Below are 24,195 nucleotides of genomic sequence, written 5' to 3' on the forward strand. Positions count from 1 at the left end.
TAATAGTTTTTAAATGTCTCCAAATATAAGTTATATATATGTGGATTGTATATGTGTTCTAATAAAGCTTTTGTATTCTTTTAATACCCTAGTGGTGTGCGCTCTTTTGCAGTGATTACTTTTCTTCAATAGTTGTTGTGTTTGTTCACTGTAGCTGCACCCCTTCATTTATTCTAATACTAGCTGAGTACCCAGCATTGCCTGTTTTTTCCTTCCTAATCCTTGTTGGGGAGGAAAATAAACAAAGGAGGAAGCTTTTGACTTCATATCCCGTCCTCATATATTGTTGTCATATCCCAACCCCATATCCCGACCTCCTATCCTGACCTCCTATCCTGACCTCCTATCCCGTCCTCCTATCCCGTCCTCCTATCCCGTCCATCTATCCCGTCCTCCTATCTCGACCTCCTATCTCGACCTCCTATACCCACCTCCTATCCCGTCCTTCTATCTCGACCTCCTATGCCGACCTCCTATCCCGTCTTCCTATCCAGTCCATACATTCCAACTTCCTATCTCGACCTCCTATCCCAACCTCCTATCCCAACCTCATATCCCGTCCTCCTATCCCATCCTCCTATTCCGACCTCCTATCCCGCCCTCCTATCCCGACCCGTAATATGTGTACCAGGTATTGAAATATCTCCAGCCGTATGGAAGTTATGTGGGAACATACATTTCCCATTGATTTGCATGGGACTTTAAACAAAAACCCTGACCCTTACAAATGGGGGTAGTTAAGGGTTAAATTAACTATCCTATATTTTAAGTGGACATATAAGTAACATGTAACCAAGTATTATCGAAATATCTCCAGCCGTTTGGAAGTTATGCAGTAACATATATTGCCCATAGACTTGTATGGGACTTTAAACATAAACCCCGCCCCCTGGCAAATGGGGGTGAGTAAGGGTTAAATCACCTATCCTATGTTTGTTGTTGACATATAAGTAACATGTGTGCCAAGTTTCATGTTAATATCTTTAGCCGTTTGGATGTGATGCTAGAACATACACACATACACACATTGAGTTTTATATATATATACTAGCTGAGTACCTGGCTTTGCCCGGTTTTTCCTTCCTAATCCTTGTTGGGGAGGAAAATAAACAAAGGAGGAAGCTTTTGACTTCATATCCCGTCCCCATATATTGTTGTCATATCCTAACCCCATATCCCGTCCTCATATCCCGACCTCCTATCCCAACCTCCTTTCCTGACCTCCTATCCCGTCATCATATCTCAACCTCATATGCCATCCTCACATCCCGTCCTCATATCTCAACCTCCTATCCCGCCCTCCTATCCCGACCTCCTATCCCAACCTCCTATCCTGACCTCCTATCCCGACCTCCTATCTTGACCTCCTATCCTGACCTCCTATCCCCTATCTCGACCTCCTATCTCGACCTCCTATCCCGACCTTCTATCCCGACCTCCTATCCCAACCTCCTATCCTGACCTCCTATCCCAACCTCCTATCTCGACCTCCTATCTTGACCTCCTATCTCGACCTTCTATCCTGACCTCCTATCCCGTCCTCCTATCTGGACCCCCTATCTCGACCTCCTATCCCAACCTTCTATCCCGACCTCCTATCCCAACCTCCTATCCTGACCTCCTATCCTGACCTCCTATCCCAACCTCCTATCTTGACCTCCTATCTTGACCTCCTATCTCGACCTTCTATCACGACCTCCTATCCTGACCTCCTATCCCGTCCTCCTATCTCGACCTCCTATCTCGACCTCCTATCCCGTCCTCCTATCTCGACCTCCTATCCTGTCCTCCTATCCCGTCCTCCTATCATGACCTCCTATCTCGACCTTCTATCCTGACCTTCTATCCCGACCTCCTATCCCGTCCTCCTATCTCGACCTCCTATCTCGACCTCCTATCCCGTCCTCCTATCTCGACCTCCTATTCTGTCCTCCTATCCCGTCCTCCTATCTTGACCTCCTATCTCGACCTTCTATCCTGACCTCCTATCCCGTCCTCCTATCCCGTCTTCATATCCCGTCCTCATATCCTGTCCTCATATCCTGTCCTCATATCCCGTCCTCCTATCTCGTTCTCCTATGCCGACCTTCTATCTCGACCTCCTATCCCGACCTCATATCCCGACCTTCTATCTCAACCTCCTATTCCGACCTCCTATCCCGTCCTCACATCCCGTCCTCACATCCCGTCCTCATATCCCAACATCATATCCCGAACTCCTATCCCGACCTCACATCCTGACCTCCCATCCCGACCTTCCATCCCATCCTCATATCCAGTCCTCATATCCCGACCCGTAATATGTGACCAGGTATTGAAATATCTCCAGCTGTACGGAAGTTATGTGGAAACATACATTTCCCATTGATTTGCATGGGACTTTAAACAAAAACCCGACCCTCACAAATGGGGGTAGTTAAGGGTTAAATTAACTATCCTATATTTGAAGTGGACATATAAGTAACATGTGACCAAGTATTATCGAAATATTTCCAGATGTTTGGAAGTTATGCAGTAACATATATTTCCCATAGACTTGTATGGGACTTTAAACATAAGCCCCGCCCCCTGGCAAATGGGGGGTGAGTAAGGGTTAAATCCCCTATCCTATGTTTGTTGCTGACATATAAGTAACATGTGTGCCAAGTTTCAGGTTAATATCTTTAGCCGTTTGGACTTGATGCTGGAACATACACACATACACACATACATACATACACACATACATACACACACATTGAGTTTTATATAGTTACATAGTTAGTATGGTTGAAAAAAGACATACGTCCATCAAGTCCAACCATATAGATAATATAGTGTTGAGCCCCCCCGTAACTATTTGTTGTTGCCAAAATATTAAATATCTCACAAGGGGTTCTCACAAGTGATCCTCAGCTCCTTTGACAGCTTTGAGGGTTTCTTGGCTTGGCGCTAGCTCACAAAGAATTAAGTGTATACACCACTGAGGTTTAATATATAGAAAATATGATCTTGATGACTATTAAATAGAGTTGTACACCTTTGTGGTAAAGAACTAATGTCGGGGATATACAGTGATCCCTCAACTTACAATATTCTAAATATTTTCACCATACAATGGTCTTCTCCAGGGGTCAAGTCCTGGGAAAAAAGTGTGGGTACTCACCCATGATTTCCACTCAAGGGCTGGTCCTGCTAATGGGATTGATGTTCCTGCTGTGGAAAAAGTGCAGGAACTCAGTTCTTATGCGTTCCTGCAGGACTTTAGTCCTAGTCTTTTCTGAACAACTTGAATCCATTACCAACATACAATGCTACGGATCTGCAACATGTGTCCATGGCTGGAAGAAAAGACCAATCAGAATGGGCGTTCACTGGTAAAACGCCTGTATTATAACTAAAGTACATGCACGGACTGGCTGTCTGGTAGCGCCCCCTACAGTACAGGGAGGTACTACTCGTTCTGTATTACTCTTTACCTGTGCCAGGGTTAGCTGCTCCTTTGGACACCAGGTGAGGGTGGCTCCATTTTACCTTTTTAGGACATTGGGGGAGATTTATCAAAACCTGTGCAGAGGAAGAGTGGTGCAGTTGCCCATAGCAACCAATCAGATGGCTTCTTTCATTTTCCACAGGCCTCTAAAGAGGCCTGTGGAAAATGAAAGAAGCCATCTGATTGGTTGCTATGGGCAACTGCACCACTCTTCCTCTGCACAGATTTTGATAAATCTCCCCCATTGTGTGTACTGTACAGGACCCTGAAGAAGCGCCTGTCCTCTACATAGACAGTGATTTACAGCTCCCAGCAGATCTTTCTTACTTTTATATGGAAGAACTTGCTTTATCTGTATTAGTTATCTACTTCATTTTCTTTACTTCGCACTCTTTATATTTTTGGATGGCAGGTTTTCATAGACTTATAGTCTCAACAAACAATGGTTATAATGGAACCAAAAAATATTGTAACTTGAGGGACCACTGTACTAAAAAAAATACCATATCAAGCACTGAATTTTACATTATTTCATCACCAGTGGCTAGAAATGATAGACTTGCAGAAAATTAGAGTAGTGTTGTTCTAAAAATATGTTGATTATTATCTTCCCTATATGAATTCCAAGTACAATACCATGAATAACACAGCTTTGGACTGGAACCAGCTTAGCATGAAGGAATGTCTGAAATACGGTGGAAGTCTACTGGGGAACTCCTGCAATTACGTGCCCGACCTGGCGCTAATGTCCTTCATCCTTTTCTTCGGAACCTATTCCATGACCGAGACACTGAAGAAGTTCAAGTTCAGCAGATACTTTCCCACCAAGGTAGGGATACTTGTATTCTCCATTTCCAGGTTATGTCATGGTGGGAAATCTAAAGGACAGGACAAAATTATGCCTGATTCAGGAACTGCTTAACCCCTTAACTACGCAGGATGTAAATGTACGTTCTGGTGAGGCGGTACTTAACGCACCAGGATGTACATTTACATCCTATACATAACCATGAGCATCCGAGCGATGCTCGGGTCATACGGGGCAGGTCCCAGCTGCTGATAGCAGCCAGGGACCTGCCGGTAATGGTTGACATCCGCTATCACGCGGATGTCTGCCATTAACCCCTCAGATGCCGTGATCAATACAGATTATGGCATCTGCAGCATCGCGGTCACTAAAATGGATGATCAGATCATCCGCAGCGCTGCCGCGGCGATCCGATCATCCAGAACGGCAGACGGAGGTCCCCTCACCTGCCTCCACTGCCTTCCACGGGTCTTCTGCTCTGGTCTGCGATCGAGCAGAAGATGCCCTATGCATAGCACTGAACAGTATTAGCAATCAAATGATTGCTATAAATAGTCCCCTATGGGAACTATTAAAGTGTAAAAATAAAAGTAAAAAAACGTTTTTAAAAAAATTTGAAAAAAACCCTACCCAATAAAAACGTAAATTGTCCAATTTTCCCTATTTCACCCCCAAAAAGTGTAAAAAAAAAATGTTATATACATATTTGCTGTCACCACATGCGTAAATATCCAAACTATTAAAATATAATGTTAATGATACCGTAGGGTGAACGGCGTGAACGTAAAAAAAAGAAAAAAGTCCAAAATTGCTGCTTTTTTATAACATTTTATTCCCAAAAAAATTGATAAAAAATGTATTAAAAGCTTTATATAAGCAAATATGGTATCAATAAAAAGTACAGATCACGGCACCAAAAATTATCCCTCATACCTCCGCTTATACGGAAAAATTAAAAAGCTATAGGTCTTCAAAATTGGGGGATTTTAAACATACTAATTTGGTTAAAAAGTTTGCGATTTTTTTTAAGCGCAACAGTAATAGAAAAGTATATTATCATGGGTATCATTTTTATTGACCTAAAGAGTAAAGAACACGTAATTTTTACCCTAAATTGTACAGCGTGAAAACGAAACCTTCCAAAATTTGAAAAAATTGCGGTTTTCTTTTTCATTTCCCCACACAAATAGTATTTTTTTGGTTGCGCCATACATTTTATGGTAAAGTGAGTGATGGCATTGCAACGGACAACTGGTCGCGCAAAAAAAAAAAAGCCCTCATACTAGTCTGTGGATTAAAATATAAAATATGTATGATTTTTTGAAGGCTAGAAGGAAAAAACGAAAACATAAAAATAAAATAGTCCTTAACCCCTTAAGGACTCATGACGTTCTCATGACGTCATGAGCTTTCCCGGCCCCCCGCAGCCAGCTGGAGCGGAGCCGGTGCCCGATGCCTGCTGAAATTGTTCAGCAGGCATCGCGGCATATCGCCCAGGGGGGTCATGATGACCCCCCCATGTCGGCGATGGCCGCAGATCGCTGTGCAATTCAGCCCAGCGATCTAAGGCGGATTCCGGGTCAATTGGGTCTCCAGTGACCCGGTGACCCGGAATTACTGGCTGATCGGGGCCGTCTCTGACGCCCCGAACAGCCATAGCCAGCAGGGGCGAGGTGGCACTGGTGCCACCTCACGATCGCCCTGATTCGTCGGCCAGTTTACCGGCCGACCAATCAGGGCACCTGCTGCGGGTGTCACTCCCGCAACCCGCTCCACCCTTCTTCCGGAGGACGTGAGCGGGTGCGAGAAGTTGACCCCAGCAGCTTGGGACCCCGATCCCTGGCTTCCCTGTTGGGATAGGGGCTCCAGGAGCGGCGGCGGCGAGGGACTGACCTGTGTTTTTGGAGCAGCAGTTGGAGCTGAGTGACAGCCTCCTGCTGTTGCTTAGCAACAGCTCCAAGCATGCAAAAAGGGCATGCTGGGAGCTGTAGTTATGCAACAGCAGGAGGCAGACCACCACAACTCCCAGCATTCCCTTATGGGCATGCTGGGACTTATAGTTTTGCAACAGCTGGAGGCACATTTTTTCTATGGAAAAGTGTACCTTCAGCTGTTGTATAACTACAACTCCCAGCTTGCACAATCAGCTAAAGTGCATGCTGGGAGTTGTAGTGGTGCATCTGCTGGTTGCATAACTACAACTCCCAGCATGCCCATTGGCTGTCGGTGACTGCTGAGAGTTGTAGTTTTCCAACAGCTGAAGGCACACTGGTTGTGAAACACTGAGTTAAGTAGCAAACCAGTGTGTCTCCAGCTGTTGCATAACTACAATCCCCAGCATCCCCAGCCAAAGTAGTATGCCTCCAGCTGTTGCAAAACTACAACTCCCAGCATGTACGGTCTATCAGTGCATGCTGGGAGTTGTAGTTTTTCAGCAGCTGAAGGCACACTGGTTGCAAAAGACTGAGTTTGTTGCCAAACTCGGTGTTTCACAACCAGTGTGCCTCCCACTGTTGCAAAACTACAATTCCCAGCATGCACTGATAGACCGTACATGCTGGGAGTTGTAGTTTTGCAACCGCTGAATGTTTCTCCCCCCCCCCCCCCCCCAATGTGAATGTACAGGGTACACTCACATGGGCGGAGGTTTACAGTAAGTATCCTGCTGCAAGTTTGAGCTATTTTGTGTTACAAATTTTGGGGGGTATTTTCTGCTTTAACCCTTTTGAAAAATTTAAAAAATTTTATTTATTTTTTACATATGCAAAAGTCGTGAAACACCTGTGGGGTATTAAGGTTCACATTACCCCTTGTTACATTCCCCGAGGGGTCTAGTTTCCAAAATAGTATGCCATGTGTTTTTTTTTTTTGCTGTTCTGGCACCAAAGGGGCTTCCTAAATGCGGAATGCCTCAAGAGCAAAATTTGCTTTCAAAAACACAAATGTGACTCCTTCTCTTCTGAGACCTGTAGTGTGCCAGCAGAGCACTTTTCACCCCCATATGGGGTGTTTGTCTGTATTGGAAGAAATTGGGCTTCAAATTTTGGGAGTTATTTTCTGCTATTACCCTTTTTAAAAATGTAAAATTTTTGGGAAAGCAAGCATTTTAGGTAAAAAAAAAATTTTTTTACATATGCAAAAGTCGTGAATCACCTGTGGGGTATTAAGGTTCACTTTACCCCTTGTTATGTTCCCCGAGGGGTCTAGTTTCAAAAATGGTATGCCATGTGTTTTTTTTTTTTTTTTTTTTTGCTGTTCTGGCACCATAGGGGCTTCCTAAAGGTGACATGCCCCCCAAAAACCATTTATCGCTCCTTCCCTTCTGAGCCCTCTACTGCGCCCGCCGAACCATTAACATAGACATATGAGGTATGTCCTTACTCGAGAGAAATTGGGTTTCAAGTACAAGTAAAAATTTTCTCCTTTTTACCCCTTGCAAAAATTCAAAAATTGGGTCTACAAGAACATGCAAGTGTAAAAATTGAAGATTTTTAATTTTCTCCTTCACTTTGCTGCTATTCCTGTGAAACACCTAAAGGGTTAAAACGCTGACTGAATGTCATTTTGAATAATTTGGGGGCTGCAGTTTTTATAATGGGGTCATTTGTGGGGTATTTCTAATATGAAGACCCTTCAAATCCACTTCAAAACTGAACTGGTCCCAGAAAAATAGGGCGTTTGAAAATTTTGTGAAAAATTTGAAAATTGCTGCTGAACTTTGAAGCCCTCTGATGTCTTCCAAAAGTAAAAACTCATAAATTTTATGATCCAAACATAAAGTAGACATATTGTATATTTGAACCCCAAAATAATTTATTTTGAATATCAATTTTCCTCACAAGCAGAGAGCTTCAAAGTTAGAAAAATGCAAAATTGTAATTTTTTTCATCAAATTTGGGGATTTTTCACCAAGAAAGGATGCAATTTCCCATAAAAATGTACCACTATGTTAAAGTAGAATATGTCATGAAAAAACATTCTCGGAATCAGAATGATAACTAAAAGCATTCCAGAGTTATTAATGTTTAAAGTGACAGTGGTCAGAATTGCAAAAAACGCCGGGGCCTTAAGGTGAAAAAGGGCTAAGTCCTTAAGGGGTTAAAGAGGTACTCCCGTGGAAAAGTTTTTTTTTTTTTTTTTTTAAATCAACTGGTGCCAGAAAGTTAAACAGATTTGTAAATCACTTCTATTAAAAAATCTTAATCCTTCCAGTACTTTTTAGGGGCTGCATACTACAGAGGAAATGCTTTTCTTTTTAGATTTCTCTGTTGTCATGACCACAGTGCTCTCTGCTGACCTCTGCTGTCCATTTTATGAACTGTCCATAGCAGGAGAAAATCCCCATAGCAAACATATGCTGCTCTGGACAGTTCCTAAAATGGACAGCAGAGGTCAGCAGAGAGCACTGTGGTCATGACATCAGAGAAATCTAAAAAGAAAAGCATTTCCTCTGTAGTATATAGCCCCTAATAAGTACTGGAAGGATTAAGATTTTTTTTAATAGAAGTAATTTACAAATCTGTTTAACTTTCTGGCACAAGTTGATAAAAAAAAAAAAAAGTTTTCCACGGGAGTACCCCTTTAAGGCCCAAATGGGCTGAGTTCTTATACCACCATATTTGAAGTCCTATATTCATGACTTTTCCACTACATTTTCCACTTCTGTGGAAATCACGTTCATGTACAAGATCTCTCCACCCATTAAAATGTACAGAAACCCCATAGTGGCCACAAAGCCTGCCTTTACTGTGGAGCATTGAAAAATGTAATAGCAAATGGAACATGAACACATTAGGTTCTTGTAATTGTATTGTACGCTGTTTTTCCTTGCGGAGTAACATATTTTAATGTGTGTACCATATAGATCCTGTAGACCAGTGGTCTTCAAACTGTTGACCTCCACATGTGGCAAAACTACAATTCCCGGTATGCCCGGACAGCCAACGGCTATCCGGGCATACTGGGAATTGTAGTTTTGCCATACCTAGAGGTCCACAGTTTGGGGACCACTGCTGTATTGTATGGTATTCTTGTTAACCATCTTTTTACCTGTTTCCCCAGCTTCGTACCCTGGTGTCTGATTTTGCCATTGTCGTCACAATCCTCTTCTTCTGTGGTGTGGATGCATTTTTTGAGCTGGAGACACCAAAATTGCATGTTCCTAGTGAAATTAAGGTTGGCCCCCTGGTGTCTATCTCCTGTCCCATGTCTATGTTGATCCTTAACCCTTGCATTGCTCTTGTGTACCTACTGTGAACTGCTATAGATTGGGAGCCAGCTGGATATTTCATATACTGCACCGAATATATCGAAAACTTTTGGTCTTTTCTAATTCTGTTTCTAACTATCTTTCCTTCTCCTCTTTTTGTACATGCTGCATTTTTAAGCTTCGTAAACTTATAAGTGACTTCTCAATCTTCGTGTCCATTTTGATCTTTGTTGGTCTGGACATGCTTTCTGGATTAAATACTCCTAAACTTCAAGTGCCTACTGAGTTTAAGGTAAATAATATGATAAGATAAAGAGGAGCATGCTGGAACCCTATGCATTCATGCACAAGAAAATGACCTTTTCTCAGGTTTGTTCAGTTACTCACAATGGGAACCTTTCACCCATAAGCATTGCACAAGCCTTGTTGGGTGGCGGGTTTTGACAAACATTAAAAAGGTAACTAAAAAGACCAGAGGACCAGTAAACTAGCCTTATATGAAGAAACCTTTAAATTTCACAAGAGATACTTAACCCCTTAAGGACCGGAGGTTTTTCCGTTTTTGCATTTTCGTTTTTTGCTCCTTGCCTTTAAAAAATCATAACTCTTTCAAATTTACACCTAAAAATCCATATGATGGCTTATTTTTTGCGCCACCAATTCTACTTTGTAATGACGTCAATCATTTTGCCCAAAAATCTATGGTGAAGCGGGAAAAAAAATCATTGTGCGACAAAATTGAAAAAAAAAACGCTGTTTTGTAACTTTTGGGGGCTTCCGTTTCTACGTAGTACATTTTTCGGTAAAAATGACACCTGATATGTATTCTGTAGGTCCATACGATTAAAATGATACCCTACTTATATAGGTTTGATTTTGTCGGACTTCTGGAAAAAATCATAACTACATGCAGGAAAATTAATACGTTTAAAATTGTCATCTTCTGACCCCTATAACTTTTTTATTTTTCCGTGTATGGGGCGGTATGAGGGCTCATTTTTTGCGCCGTGATCTGAAGTTTTTAACGGTACCATTTTTGCATTGATAGGACTTATTGATCACTTTTTATTCATTTTTAAATGATATAAAAAGTGACCAAAAATGCACTATTTTGGACTTTGGAATTTTTTTGCGCGCACGCCATTGACCGAGCGGTTTAATTAATGATATATTTTTATAATTCGGACATTTCCGCACGCGGTGATACCACATATGTTTATTTTTATTTTTATTTACACTGTGTTTTTTTTTTTATTGGAAAAGGGGGGTGATTCAAACTTTTAATAGGGGAGGAGTTAAATGATCTTTATTCACTTTTTTTTTTCACTTTTTTTTTGCAGTGTTATAGGTCCCATAGGGACCTATAACACTGCACACACTGATCTTCTATGTTGATCACTGGTTTCTCATAAGAAACCAGTGATCAACGATTCTGCCGGATGACTGCTCATGCCTGGATCTCAGACACTGAGCAGTCATTCGGCGATCGGACAGCGAGGAGGCAGGAAGGGGCCCTCCCGCTGTCCTGTCAGCTGTTCGGGATGCCGCGATTTCACCGCGGCTATCCCGAACAGCCCACTGAGCTAGCCGGGATGCTTTCGGTTTCACTTTAGACGCGGCGTTCAACTTTGAACGCCGCGTCTAAAGGGTTAATAGCGCGCGGCACAGCGATCAATGCCGCGCGCTATTAGCCACGGGTCCCGGCCGTTGTTAGAGGCCGGGCCCGACCCGCTATGACGCGGGGCCACGCCGTGGCCCCGCGTTATAGATCGGGAGTGGACACATGACGTTCCAGTACGTCATGTGTCCTTAAGGGGTTAAAGGGGTTATCCAGAAATAGAAAATAATTTCTTTCAAAAACTGCTCCCTGTCTGTCTCTAGGTTATGTGTGGCTCCATTCACTTCAATGGAACTAAGCTGCAGAACAACACCCAACCTGGAGACAGACGTTTTTTCAAAGAACTTAGCACTGTTTTTCTATTCCTGAATAACCCCTTTAATGCCAAGTGTATCATTGTCTGATGTTAGATTGTTATATCTCATTGGTAACCAAGATCCATAAGCTATTGTCCCATCCTTAAACCATTGCAAGTTCCCCCAAAAAAGGTCACAGCAGAGGTTTTCCAATAGGTTAGAATAATCCAACATATGGGGGTTTATTTACTAAGAGTGGAGTGTAGGTTTCTTTGTGGGTTTTGATTTCTGACTGGTATTTTCCCAAGGTATTTACTAAGGTTTCCCTACATTTTGCACTTTTCCCTACGTTTTGCTTTTTTTTACAACTGTTCTGATCTGTCCGGTTTTCCTCAGCTCAAATCCAACACATTTTCAGTGGAAACCATAGTAAATATGTTGGGATTTTTCAAAACTGGCGGTGTCACGCCCCTTTTGTCAGGACCACGCCCACTTTATCCAGTGGACACGCCCTTTTCACATTTTTTTTTTCTTGCAAAATGGAGGGCTTTGGATCTTTTTGGTCGCAAAATGTGTCGCAAGGGACGTGCGACACAATTTGGGCGAAAAACCCGACAAAAAAGAGTCGGGATCACGTTAGTAAATAAACCCCATGGTGTGATGTCCAGATCATTATTATTCTTGTATGATATTAAATAATCCGCAATAGAATTATATGCATTGTCATATTAAGGTCCCACTCTACATATACAAAACATGCACATGTTCACACTTAATCTCATTGTCATTTTTGTTCTTATCATTGTAGACACAGATCATAAAACCCATAAGGTCTAATAGGTTATTTTTCAGTCCATAACAAATAGACTGTTGTGATAAATGATTGACTCTAATTTCATCTCTAAAAGGTGCTGCCTTCTTTTAGACCTTTGGGCCCATCGTATTAGAACCTTGCCCTACCAGAGGGGTCTTTCTATGATCTGGTGGACCAGTCTGACTCTATCCATATGTCAAGATAACATTTGTTTCTAAATGTTTTCTTCTATTTCACATCAAAGTACAAAAAACTTTCCCATGTTTAAATATCCATGTGTACAGTCCTTAGAAGTGGATGTTCATTGAACATATGTATATGTTATTCTTTTCCTAGCCAACGAGATCGGATCGCGGTTGGTTTGTCTTCCCGTTTGGAAAGAATCCTTGGTGGATTTATCTGGCCAGCGCATTACCTGCTCTCTTGGTGACAATTCTGATCTTCATGGATGAGCAGATTACAGCTGTCATAGTCAACAGAAAAGAGCATAAACTAAGGGTATAAACATTTTTAACTCTTTTTATTAACTGACAACCAGTAGGTATTTTATGGACATGTCTTGTGGTATAATAGCTGTATATTGTATACATATATTTATAAATAATTAACTAATTAGGACTGGTGATATCATTCGTGTCCACAAGAATCGTCAGGATGGCACCACTATATTTCCCAGCAGACCATATGCCGATCAGTCGACACTTGCTATTAGGACATGTTGTGCCGACAACTATAAAGAGTCCTGCGGAGGTTATATGAAGTAATTGAGGACAGACTTAAATAGCTAGCAAGTAAAGACACAACAATCAGCAGCCTGCACTCACCGCTAAGTACCGGACTCGACACTCCTACATGGAGATCCCTCGAGGACCAGGCTTCAGAAGGTACGTGGGTGCTCAGAGGCCTCTGAGCGCCTACGTACCTTCTGAAGCCTGGTCCTCCGGGGTTCTCCATGTAGGAGTGTTGAGTCCAGTTCTTAGCGGTGAGTGCAGGCTGCTGATCATTGTCTTTACTTGCTAACTGGTGATATCATTGCTTCATAGTTGTGGTCTGACAAATCACCTGGTCATTGGTATTTAGTTAGGAAATGTCTAATAAAAGCAAGGTAGGTATGCAATCTAAGCTTCATTGCAAGCGGGTAGATGTTAGCGTGTGTCTTGTAGACTTTCTAGATGGCCAAGGATCCAATGACAAGGTGTAGAAAATAGTAGTCTGGAGTCCCCACAGTATTTTACCTGAGTATAGGACTTATGTGGTGTCAAGTGGGCATAGATCGAGAAGTGTGTAACCTACCAATTGTCAACAATGCCAGCCATGGACCTGATTCATGGTGAATGGCTTTGTGTCCCATAAGCATTCATACCTCCTACCTCAGTGTCTGAATATTCAAGTGGCCAGTTCAGTCAGAGCTACAGATATGTTTCCCATCACTTAGGTCTACTTTACTGCCTTATACCTGCAACTAAAGGGTAAAACTGGAAAAACTCTATGAGCAGCTAAAGGGAGCTGTAATGGTTGTCAACAATCTTTTCTAAAAACATGCAGGACTAGGATAATGTTAAATATAAATTTAACTTGAATCTTTTTCACCAAATCTTATAATTATTATCTGGAATAGGTAATATCATGAAAACGTATGGAAAATGGATGCACAGGTAGACCAAAGCTAGGCTGACAAATAAATTGAGGAATTGTGCACTTTGTGTGGGATAGTGAATGTCATATATTAAAACATATATTTTGTCTTTTCAGAAAGCCTGTGGCTATCATCTAGATCTCTTCTGGGTTGGCATTCTTTTGGCTATTTGCTCCTTCATGGGTCTGCCCTGGTACGTGGCAGCAACCGTCATCTCCATTGCTCATATTGATAGCTTGAAAATGGAGACAGAGACCAGTGCCCCTGGAGAACAACCACAGTTTTTGGGTGTGAGGTAGGTAGAAACCTGTAGTCTTTGTCTTAGTGATAGATATGTGTCCCTCAGGAGCCTCAGTCATGAAAGCGTAGACAATCTTTTGTTCTTAGACCCCACAGCTCATAATTTAAATTGTTTCTGAAGTGTTCCGAACAGTAATGTTCTTAGCAGACTGTTCCCACTTTAGGGCTACATAGTGGTCCTACCTTGTAGCTAGATTTTCATATATAATGGTGCATGTTGGTAGTTTTCAACCAAGCTTTTTATTTTATAGATATTAAAAATGTTTTCCAGGACTTTAATATTGATGACCTTTCATTAGGTTAGGCCATCAATATCAGATTGGTTGGGGTTTAAATCCTGGCACCACTACCAGCTAATTGAAGTGGCCATGACATTGAGGACTCTTTATTACCAGTAACCTCTTTGTATATGTAGTAGCAGCTGCTCCTGCTACTACTTCTGGCTTGGTCACATTCACTTAAATGGGCACCTTCAAATCCCAAAACTTTTTATATGTTGTTACTGATGAAAATTAAAGACCTTTTGTAATGCATTGTTTAAAAAAATGGCTTCTGAAAATCCCACCACTAGGGGTCCCCATACCCACTGGGACACTAATCAGTCCTGCAGCAGCATCGGACTCGTCTATGAGTCATGGAAAAGAGATGACTCATGGACACGGCTACATGAGTAGACACACCAATCACCTTCCACCACCACACGGTGATGCGGGTTGTCAATCACGCTAAGGGGGCATTGCAGCCGGAGCAGGAGGACACTTTTAAACTATATATCCTCTTCATCCCTGTGGGAAATCTGATTAAAGGTACCCTTTACAGGGTTACTGTCATTAGAAAAAGCCTTTGACATGTTTCCCACTCGTGTCAAAAGTTTTGATTGCACGGGTCTCCCTCCAAAGACCCACTGAGATCGCTAGTGATAACCAGGGGCAGCGTGCTTGACTTCCCGGTCGGCTGCCAGATTTGACCTTTTTTTTTTGTACAGGCCTGCATAGACTTATACAGAGAAAAGGTCGGATTTGATTGACAGCCAGAGAGTGAGCTGCTGTTGCCGCAAATTTCCCTGGCTTTTAACTTGCATTCGCAGCAAGCCTCAGAAGTGAGACCCAGTGCAAGATTGATGGCTTAACTCTATCAAGATTTTATAGGTTCCAGGATTTCTAAAGTACCGAGGATTTTATTTGCTCTGCTCCTTTAGTTGGATCCAAATAACATAAATTTTGACATATGCACTAAAGCAGTAGTCTTCAAACTACCGTTGGCTGTCTGGGCATGCTGGGAGTTGTAGTTCTGCAACATCTGGAGGTCCCCAGTTTGAAGACCACTGCACTAAAGGTTTCCTAATCTTGTGAATGAACCATGATGTTAAAATTACATGTCTTATTTTATATTTTAACAGGGAACAAAGAGTGACCGGAATTATAGTATTTGTTCTCACTGGGATCTCAGTCTTCTTGGCTCCAGTACTTAAGGTAGATTTTATCCTGGAGACACAGGAAAAGCACTTAAAGGGGTACTCCGGTGGAAAACTTTTTTTTTTTTTTTCAATCAACTGGTGCCAGAAAGCTAAACAGATTTGTAAATTACTTCTATTAAAAAAATCTTAATCCTTCCAGTACTTATTAGCTGCTGAATACTACAGAGGAAATTATTTTCTTTTTGGAACACAGAGCTCTCTGCTGAATCACAAGCACAGTGCTCTCTGCTGACATCTCTGTCCATTTTAGGAACTAACCAGAGCAGCATATGTTTGCTAATGGGATTTTCTCCTACTCTGGACAGTTCTTAAAATGGACAGAGATGTCAGCAGAGAGCACTGTGCTCGTGATGTCAGCAGACAGCTCTGTGTTCCAAAAAAAAAAGAATTTCCTCTGTAGTAATCAGCAGCTAATAAGTACAGGAAGGATTAAGATTTTTTTTTATAGAAGTAATTTACAAATCTGTTTAACTTTCTGCCATGAGTTGATTTAAAAAAAAAAAAGTTTTCCACTGGAGTACCCCTTTAAAACAGATTCATATAAAGGGTCAACATAGAGTAATTGTGTATGTCCGAGAACCATCGTTCAAGTTTTAGCTAATGTGTATGGCCACATTCTTATTTATAGATATTGATAATGTTTTAAAGTGTGATTGTGATTTAGAAAAACTTTTGACATAATCAGCTATGACATAATTTTTGATGATGTCATAATCAAAAATTTTGACTGGTCAGGGTCTTAGTTCTGAGAAACCCCACGATCACTAGAATGAGAAATTTTGATTGGTCAGAATCTTACTTCTGAGACCCCACCGATCAGTAGAATGAGCAATTTTAATTAGTTTGGGTCTTAGTGCTGAGACCTCAACTGATCACTAGAATGAGCAATTTTGTTTGGTCCAGGGTCTTAGTCCTGAGACCCTCGCCACTCAGTAGAACAATCAATTTTGATTGGTCAAGACCTTATTGCTGAGACCCCCACCAACCACTAGAAAGTGCTCGGTCTTAGCGCTGAGACCCCCACCAATCCATAGAATGATCAATTTTGATTGGTCAGGGTCTTAGTACTGAGACCCCCAACCAATCACTAGAAAGTACCCAGACATTCTATGGAGTTGATCTCCTGCAGTGAGGAGTAGACAAGGAGAGAAGTGCTCAGCTATGTACATCTCGCTACTAATTCTAGTAAAGGGCGAAGTTCTGAACTCCCAGACGTTCAACTATCATAACGTTTGACATGTCTCTGTCAAAGTTTTTTTTTTTTTTCTGACTGTGACATTTTAAACCCAGCGTGTGCTTCTCCTAAATGTCCTTTTCAGCCGGATGTCATTCACACTGCTCAGCCACTAGTTTAGCCATGTGTGGGTCTCTTTTATTAATTCTTGTTTTAAGTCTCTCACAATGATAAATGTATAAGATCCTAAAAAATGTTTTTTAAATGCACATAGGTATGTTTATTTGCTTATTGTTCTTATTAACTTTTTTTAGTACATCCCGATGCCTGTCCTCTATGGCATTTTTCTGTATATGGGCGTTGCCTCACTCAATGGAATCCAGGTGAGAATTAGCAGTATTGGCTTTTTTCATATTTTGTGTTCCTTTCCAAGACTAAAAGCATAGCTATGGGGCAGTGTTATACAAACAGTGTGTCTCCAGCTGTTCCAAAACTACAACTCCCAGCATGATTGTACAGCCAACAGCTCTAGGGAGTAAAGAGGTAGCAGCTGCACCCAGGTTTTTTAATTCAGGAGATATTTTTTTATATTTGATCAAGAAAGTATTTGCACCTGGTGGCACCCCCATCTATCTGACATGCATAGTAGAGGTGAGCGAACTTACAGTGATTAGATTCGTCACAAACTTCTCGGCTCGGTGGTTGCTGACTTTAGCCTGCATATATTTGTTCAGCTTTCAGGTGCTCCGGTGGGCTGGAGACTCTCTCCTTGATCTGTATCCACCTTTTCCAGCCCACTGGAGCGCCTGAAATCTGAACAAATATATGCAGGCTAAAGTCAGCAACCACCGAGCCGAGAAGTTTGTGACGAATCGAATCACTGTAGGCTCGCTCATCTCTAATGCATAGCATATTCTGTAGATCCTGGTAGGTAGGAGAGATAATATCAGATGGTTTGGAGGTCTTTTTGCACATTGAGATCCTTGGCCCAAATAGCACATATACCATCTGCTGTGAGGTATAGTAGTCATGTAATCTACAGTCAGAGATAAGGTGCAGATAGTGATATCTGTGGATCATGGGGGTGGAAAGTGAAAGAAGAAATGGATAGGAGGCCAAAAACAGGCATAAATGACACAGGTCACTAAGGGAAGACCAACTTTATCATAGGCTTTAGTCATGGTAGATCAGACCCTATTCTATGTTTGGCTTTGGGGCTAATACATTCTTTATATGCCATCGATTGACAAATGTAACACGATGGGATATTTCTGTACTATACCAATGCCCAATGAAAAGAGAAGGATGGTCCTCATACAAGTAGTGCATAGCGACTCTGGTGGTTCAGCATATGTCCAGTTTGGCCACCACAACCTATGTAACCTTGCCCTTATACAAGATAGAGCCAATGAGCTGTCCATCAATGGATGATTTGTGAATGTTTTAGAATATATTGGGCTGCTCAGGCATGGCGGGCGCATAACAAGAAGTCTAGACATGTTCTTTAATATAAAAACTAAACTTAGACAGCACGGCACTTATATATGACACAGATCTGAAATGATTCATTTCTACAAAGGTCTTGTGAAACATTCTTCATATATATGTAATTCAGTAACAAACCATTACAAGACACAACTACATTGCTTAGCTATGGTACAGCAATCAATTATACAGGTTCTACAAGGCTGACCCATAATGCGTTTTGAGGAAATGTTTTCTCTGTCTTATTGCTCCAGTACATTGGATTGTAGTCTATATAGTAATAATAATGGAAAAAAATGCACAATAATAAAAAATAGAAATATATGCCATCTCGTTTGTCACTAGTTCTGGGACCGCTGTAAGCTCTTCATGATGCCAGCAAAGCACCAGCCTGACTATGCATATCTCCGGCACGTTCCGCTACGTCGAGTCCATCTCTTCACCCTTGTCCAGATTGTCTGTCTTGCTGTTCTATGGGTTCTTAAATCTACAGTTGCTGCCATCATTTTCCCAGTCATGGTGAGAAACTAATGTGGAGTCTATAGATATTTTTCATGAAATTATAGAAATGTATTCTATATCAATGTAACGGTGCTATTTCAGTATATTAGATGTGTATTGGTATTGCTTATCTAAATTTGAAGGGGTTGAATCAGAAAGAAAATAACATGGGGAGGCTCACTACAATATGGTTACTTATAGACCGAGCTAGGCCAATACTGACACCTATACCCCAAGGTGACCAAAGTGGAACAGTGGCAATAATCATGTTAATTGGCACATAAAGGGGTACTCTGGCCCTAAATTCCCCTCAGTTAGAGTCCCTCCATTCTACAGGGCTCTCCTGCAGTGCTTACCCTTTACTCGCCTCGCATAATGCATTAAAGATATAATGTAGATTGGTCAGTATGTATACAATTATGTACAAAGTTGTATAGTATAATGTATAGGACCTTCCGGGGTCATGTGGTACTGTCATGTGATGTACTCAGAGTTCTCTGGGTTCAGGACCCCCAGGCTTTGCAACCAATGGGATTAGTCCAGCCCCCCTAGTACATAAGGGGCTGCAGTCACTAAATTCTCTCTCTTGGTTCCTGCTCATCATCCTGTACACTTCAGCAATACCAATTCAAGCACAATCAGCATATCTCAATTCATCTTACCTAGGCCAAAGCCTAAAGAACCAGCAGCCACTAAAACCGTGAGTTATAAAGCTCTATCTACAAATTCTTTGTGACTACTATTCAACTCAAATCCTATATTTAGTAGCACAATGTAGCACAATGGCCTGCATAAAGCTCAAGACTATTAGTCCCAGCCAAGCCTGTGAGGAACCTGCATCCCGGTTACCTCAGGAGAAACTGTATATTTGTAAAGACTGTTTGCTCAAGAAGTTAAGTAAAAGTTCCAGTTATCTCATAAATCCTGCTGTGGACATTACATTTATTCCCTGCCATTTTTTGGGCCGGTTGGCGGCAGGGCCTTCTATACTAAGCAAACCGCACCAAAACGCGTCACAACAAACCAAGGGTTAATACCACCAGACCCTGTAACATCATTGCCTCACCCAGACACCACAATGTGTGATCGCAGGAGTCCCACTGCTGGGGACCCCTGCAATCTAGCATGCAGCACCCACCTGTGAGCACTGCAGGAAGCACTGGAGGCTCCAAGTCTTATGTCTCCCGACCACAGGGACGGATAATCGTGACGTCACAACTCCACCCCGTGTGACATCACGCCCCGACCCCTCAATGCAAGTCAATGGGAGGGGGCGTGACAAATCCCATAATTCCATTTTCCTCCCTCCCATACATCAGCCACCCCACCCATTGAAACATAAATGAGCTGCATCCATTCAAAAGACCTGTGGTTTTAAATCAGGGTGCCTACAGCTGTTGCATTAGTTGCAGATTGATCTCTCTCCAGGACCGGACTGGCTTACCGGGATATCGGGATAATCCCCGGTAGGCTGCTCGCCCCTTGGGCTGGCAGTGGCCGGCCCGTGCTTCGCTGCCCAATGCGACAGCAGCGCGGGCTGGCCGCCGCTTCACACTATTATCAGGACCTGCGGCCGCAGAGTGGCAGAGCAGAGAGCTATAAGCTCCCAGCCCTGCCACTCCACCTACCAACGGGAGGCCATGCAGGACGTCCGTGTCATGGCATTGGTGGCGCAATGATATGACGTCATCACGCCGCCTACGCGATGACACGGACGTTCATGCGCTGGACAGAACAGCTCTGCGTGGGTGCGGTGAAAGGTAACATTTTTCTATGTTTTTTGTGCAGCAAAATTGACGGGGGGGAGGTTCGTGCTAGGTGGGTGAAGCCTGCCAACCTAAGTGCCTAAATTGGGGTGATCTATTTGTCTATGGAGGGTGGAAAGGGAGGTGTTGGTGGCTGAAGCCTGCTTACAACCTATCTGCCTGCCTAAAGGGGGGGGGGATATCTAATAGAAAGAGAGTCCTATCCTCACCTTTCTTCTTCCTCTACACCCCTCCTATCCTCATCTTTGTTCCTCTGCACCCCTCCTATCCTCACCTCTCTTCCTCTGCACCCCTCCTATCCTCACCTTTCTTCCTCTGCACCCCTCCTATCCTCACAACTCTTCCTCTGCACCCTTCCTATCCTCACCTCTCTTCCTCTGCCCCCTCCTATTCTCACCTTTCTTCCTCTGCACCCCTCCTATCCTCACCTCTCTTCCTCTGCCCCCTCCTATGCTCACCTTTCTTCCTCTGCACCCCTCCTATCCTCACCTTTCTTCCTCTGCACCCCTCCTATCCTCACCTCTCTTCCTCTGCCCCCTCCTATGCTCACCTTTCTTCCTCTGCACCCCTCCTATCCTCACATCTCTTCCGCTGCCCCCTCCTATCCTCACCTCTTTTCCTCTGCCCCCTCCTATCCTCACATCTCTTCCTCTGCCCCCTCCTATCCTCACCTCTTTTCCTCTGCCCCCTCCTATCCTCACATCTCTTCCTCTGCACCCCTCCTCTCCTCACATCTCTTCCTCTGCACCCCTCCTATCCTCACCTCTCTTCTTCTGCCCCCCTCCTATCCTCACCTCTTTTCCTCTGCACCCCTCCTATCCTCACCTTTCTTCCTCTGCCCCCCTCCTATCCTTACCTTTCTTCCTCTGCACCCCTTCTATCCTCACCTTTCTTCTTCTGCCCCCCTCCTATCCTCACCTTTCTTCCTCTGCCCCCTCCTATCCTCACCTTTCTTCCTCTGCTCCCCTCCTATCCTCACATCTCTTCCTCTGCATCCTCCTATCCTCACCTCTCTTCCTCTGCCCCCCTCCTATCCTCACCTCTTTTCCTCTGCCCCTCCTATCCTCACCTTTCTTCCTCTGCCCCCCTTGTATCCTCACCTTTCTTCCTCTGCCCCCCTCCTATCCTCACCTTTCTTCCTCTGCCCCCCTCCTATCCTCACCTTTCTTCCTCTGCCCCCCTCCTATCCTCACCTCTCTTCCTCTGCCCCCTCCTATCCTCACCTTTCTTCCTCTGCACCCCTCCTTTCCTCACCTCTTTTCCTCTGCCCCCTCCTATCCTCACCTTTCTTCCTCTGCCCCTGCTATCCTCACCTTTCTTCCTCTGCCCCCCTCCTATCCTCACCTTTCTTCCTCTGCCCCCCTCCTATCCTCACCTTTCTTCCTCTGCCCCCCTCCTATCCTCTCCTTTCTTCCTCTGCCCCCTTCCTATCTTCACTTTTCTTCCTCTGCACCCCTCCTATCCTCACCTCTCTTCCTCTGTGCCCCACGTAAAGTGATACATCTGCGCTCCGTGGCCGTTTGCTGGCACATTGACGCAATGCTGTGGGGCTGGTATGCAATAATTTCCAGGGCTGGTTTTCATCCCCAGTCCAGCCCTGTCTCTCTCCCACCAAGCGATCCCTCCACCCATTAAATCAGACAGGCTCCCTGTCATCAGCTAACTAGTGAGTCAGGTCTCGGGCTGCACTGCAACCTGGGAAAAATCTGAGACAACAGTCATTTTGTAAGTTGTTAAAAATAAATATTGGGGTGAAGATTACATAAGAATTTTGAGAAAACCGTCACACACAGGTACAGACATTATATTATGAACTATACTAACTTTACAGCCCCTGTAGCATAGTCAAATAAAAAAGAAATCCTGAAAAACCCCTTTAACCTCCCCTGTTTGTCTCCCCCTGCTGTACTTCCACTGCCTGTATATATTCCTTTCTATGTATCTGAGATAAAGACCTTTTGGATCAAGCACACCTGAGTTGCCGCGTCTCTGCTTCTCTATACTAAAAATGTTTATGTCCACTTCGTGCCAACAAAACATTTTTGATCCATAGAGACATTGGCTCCGCAAGAAGGTGTCCTGTGGTATCTGGCACCAAGATGTTAGCAGCAGATCAGTCTGTGGCCGCACAGCATTATATACAGCAAGTTGTGATGCACGTGTGTTCCGACATGTCATAGATGAATCCTAACATGCCTTATGTTTCTGGTTTCTTCCCAGATCCTTGGCCTCATGATGGTGAGAAAGATGCTGGACTGGGTGTTCAGCCAACATGACCTCGCCTGGTTGGATGACATATTACCGGAAAAGGAAAAGAAAAAGGAGGAAGACAAGAGCAAAAAGAAGAAAGGCAAAGACGAGGTGGATAGTGATGAGGTAAGTCTGGATAAATGTGAAGATGTGGATCATGATCATCTATAGCTATAAAACCTATGTACACACAAGGTAGCTATAGCAGTAGATACTGACAGGCATGGGCTGGAACAGAAGACTACCAGAGGATCCTGCCGTGGGCTCAGGTTCTGACAAATTAATGGACCTGAAGGTCCAGCAGAAGACAACCCGATTGAGAGCATACTTTGAAGCCAATGACTTGTCTCTAGAGTCTATTTTGTATGGCAGTGTTTCCCAACCAGGGTGCCTCCAGCTGTTGCAAAACTACAACTCCCAGCATGCCCAGACAGCCTTCGGCTGTCTGGGCATGCTAGGAATTGTAGTTTTGCAATAGCTGGAGGCACCCACGGTTGGGAAACACTGTCCAATGGGATGGTTTTGCATAAAGATACATAATACAATGCATCAAATATAAAGAGATTACACTGTAGCACATAAAGCAGAAAAGTCTGTGGAACAATTCCAAGATCTAGCATAGTAGAAATATCAAAGAATTAAAGTTATGAAGAAAACAGAACAATAACTTGCAATAAGGTGGCAATTCAAGAACGTTGAATGATCAATAGTAATACAATAAGAAAGATGTGACCTCTATGCGTGTCTTTTTTTTTTTCAAATATAATGTGTTTTACTAATGATGGAATGGGTTATAGGTTTGAGTAAGGAGGTACTGTAATGTTATGGCATTGTCTATCTATATAAGTCTTCCAAGGGTTCCAGTAGTATAAAAATGTTTAGTTTTGCCCCGCCTTATTGCCCATAATTCTTCCAGTGTATAAGTGTGTTTTATTGCCGTTTTTAGCTCATCTATAGTTGGGGAAATATGTGATTTCCAATGTCTCATGAGTATCAATTTAGCTAAAACTAATGCTCTTTGATGAATTGGGAACTTCTTTCTCTCTCCCTCTCTCTCTCTGTCTGAGTGTAACACTCATGTTTCAGTAGACTGGAACACAGATGATAGTGGATCCGCTGGACCTGTGTGGTAGATGACTCAGACCGTACCAGGGAGCAGAGTCTAAGGTGCTGCTGGTTTTCATGAAAGCCCGTCGTAAAGGGGGAAGGACTTGCTGCGGCAGGCGGCACCCAGGTCGCTAGCCCTAGCACGTCTCGACCACACAGGCAGCTGAGGAGATTCGAGGCACAGGTGGGATAAGGCAACTTGTGGTCTGGATAGCAGGAGGTCAGGGCAGGCGGAACAGTAGCATAGTCAGGAAAGTAGCAAATGGTCAGTAGGCAGGAGGC

General features: G+C 43.2%; 1 protein-coding gene across 4 annotated transcripts in view; it reads left to right on the forward strand.

Annotated features, from left to right (window-relative positions):
• The window catches only part of SLC4A5 (solute carrier family 4 member 5), a 193,694-nt gene that overhangs the window by 149,829 nt on the left and 19,670 nt on the right, over positions 1–24,195 (forward strand). For all 4 annotated transcript variants that reach the window (XM_056571490.1, XM_056571491.1, XM_056571492.1 and 1 more), the window contains 8 exons: positions 4,101–4,301; positions 9,342–9,455; positions 12,554–12,715; positions 13,970–14,148; positions 15,553–15,625; positions 17,119–17,187; positions 18,635–18,808; positions 22,777–22,932. In XM_056571490.1, coding sequence (XP_056427465.1) covers positions 4,101–4,301; positions 9,342–9,455; positions 12,554–12,715; positions 13,970–14,148; positions 15,553–15,625; positions 17,119–17,187; positions 18,635–18,808; positions 22,777–22,932 — 1,128 coding nt within the window. The remainder of the gene's footprint in view (positions 1–4,100; positions 4,302–9,341; positions 9,456–12,553; positions 12,716–13,969; positions 14,149–15,552; positions 15,626–17,118; positions 17,188–18,634; positions 18,809–22,776; positions 22,933–24,195) is intronic.

This window comes from Hyla sarda, chromosome 4 (assembly GCF_029499605.1).
Source record: "Hyla sarda isolate aHylSar1 chromosome 4, aHylSar1.hap1, whole genome shotgun sequence".
In the NCBI taxonomy this organism is placed as follows: Eukaryota; Metazoa; Chordata; class Amphibia; order Anura; family Hylidae; genus Hyla; species Hyla sarda.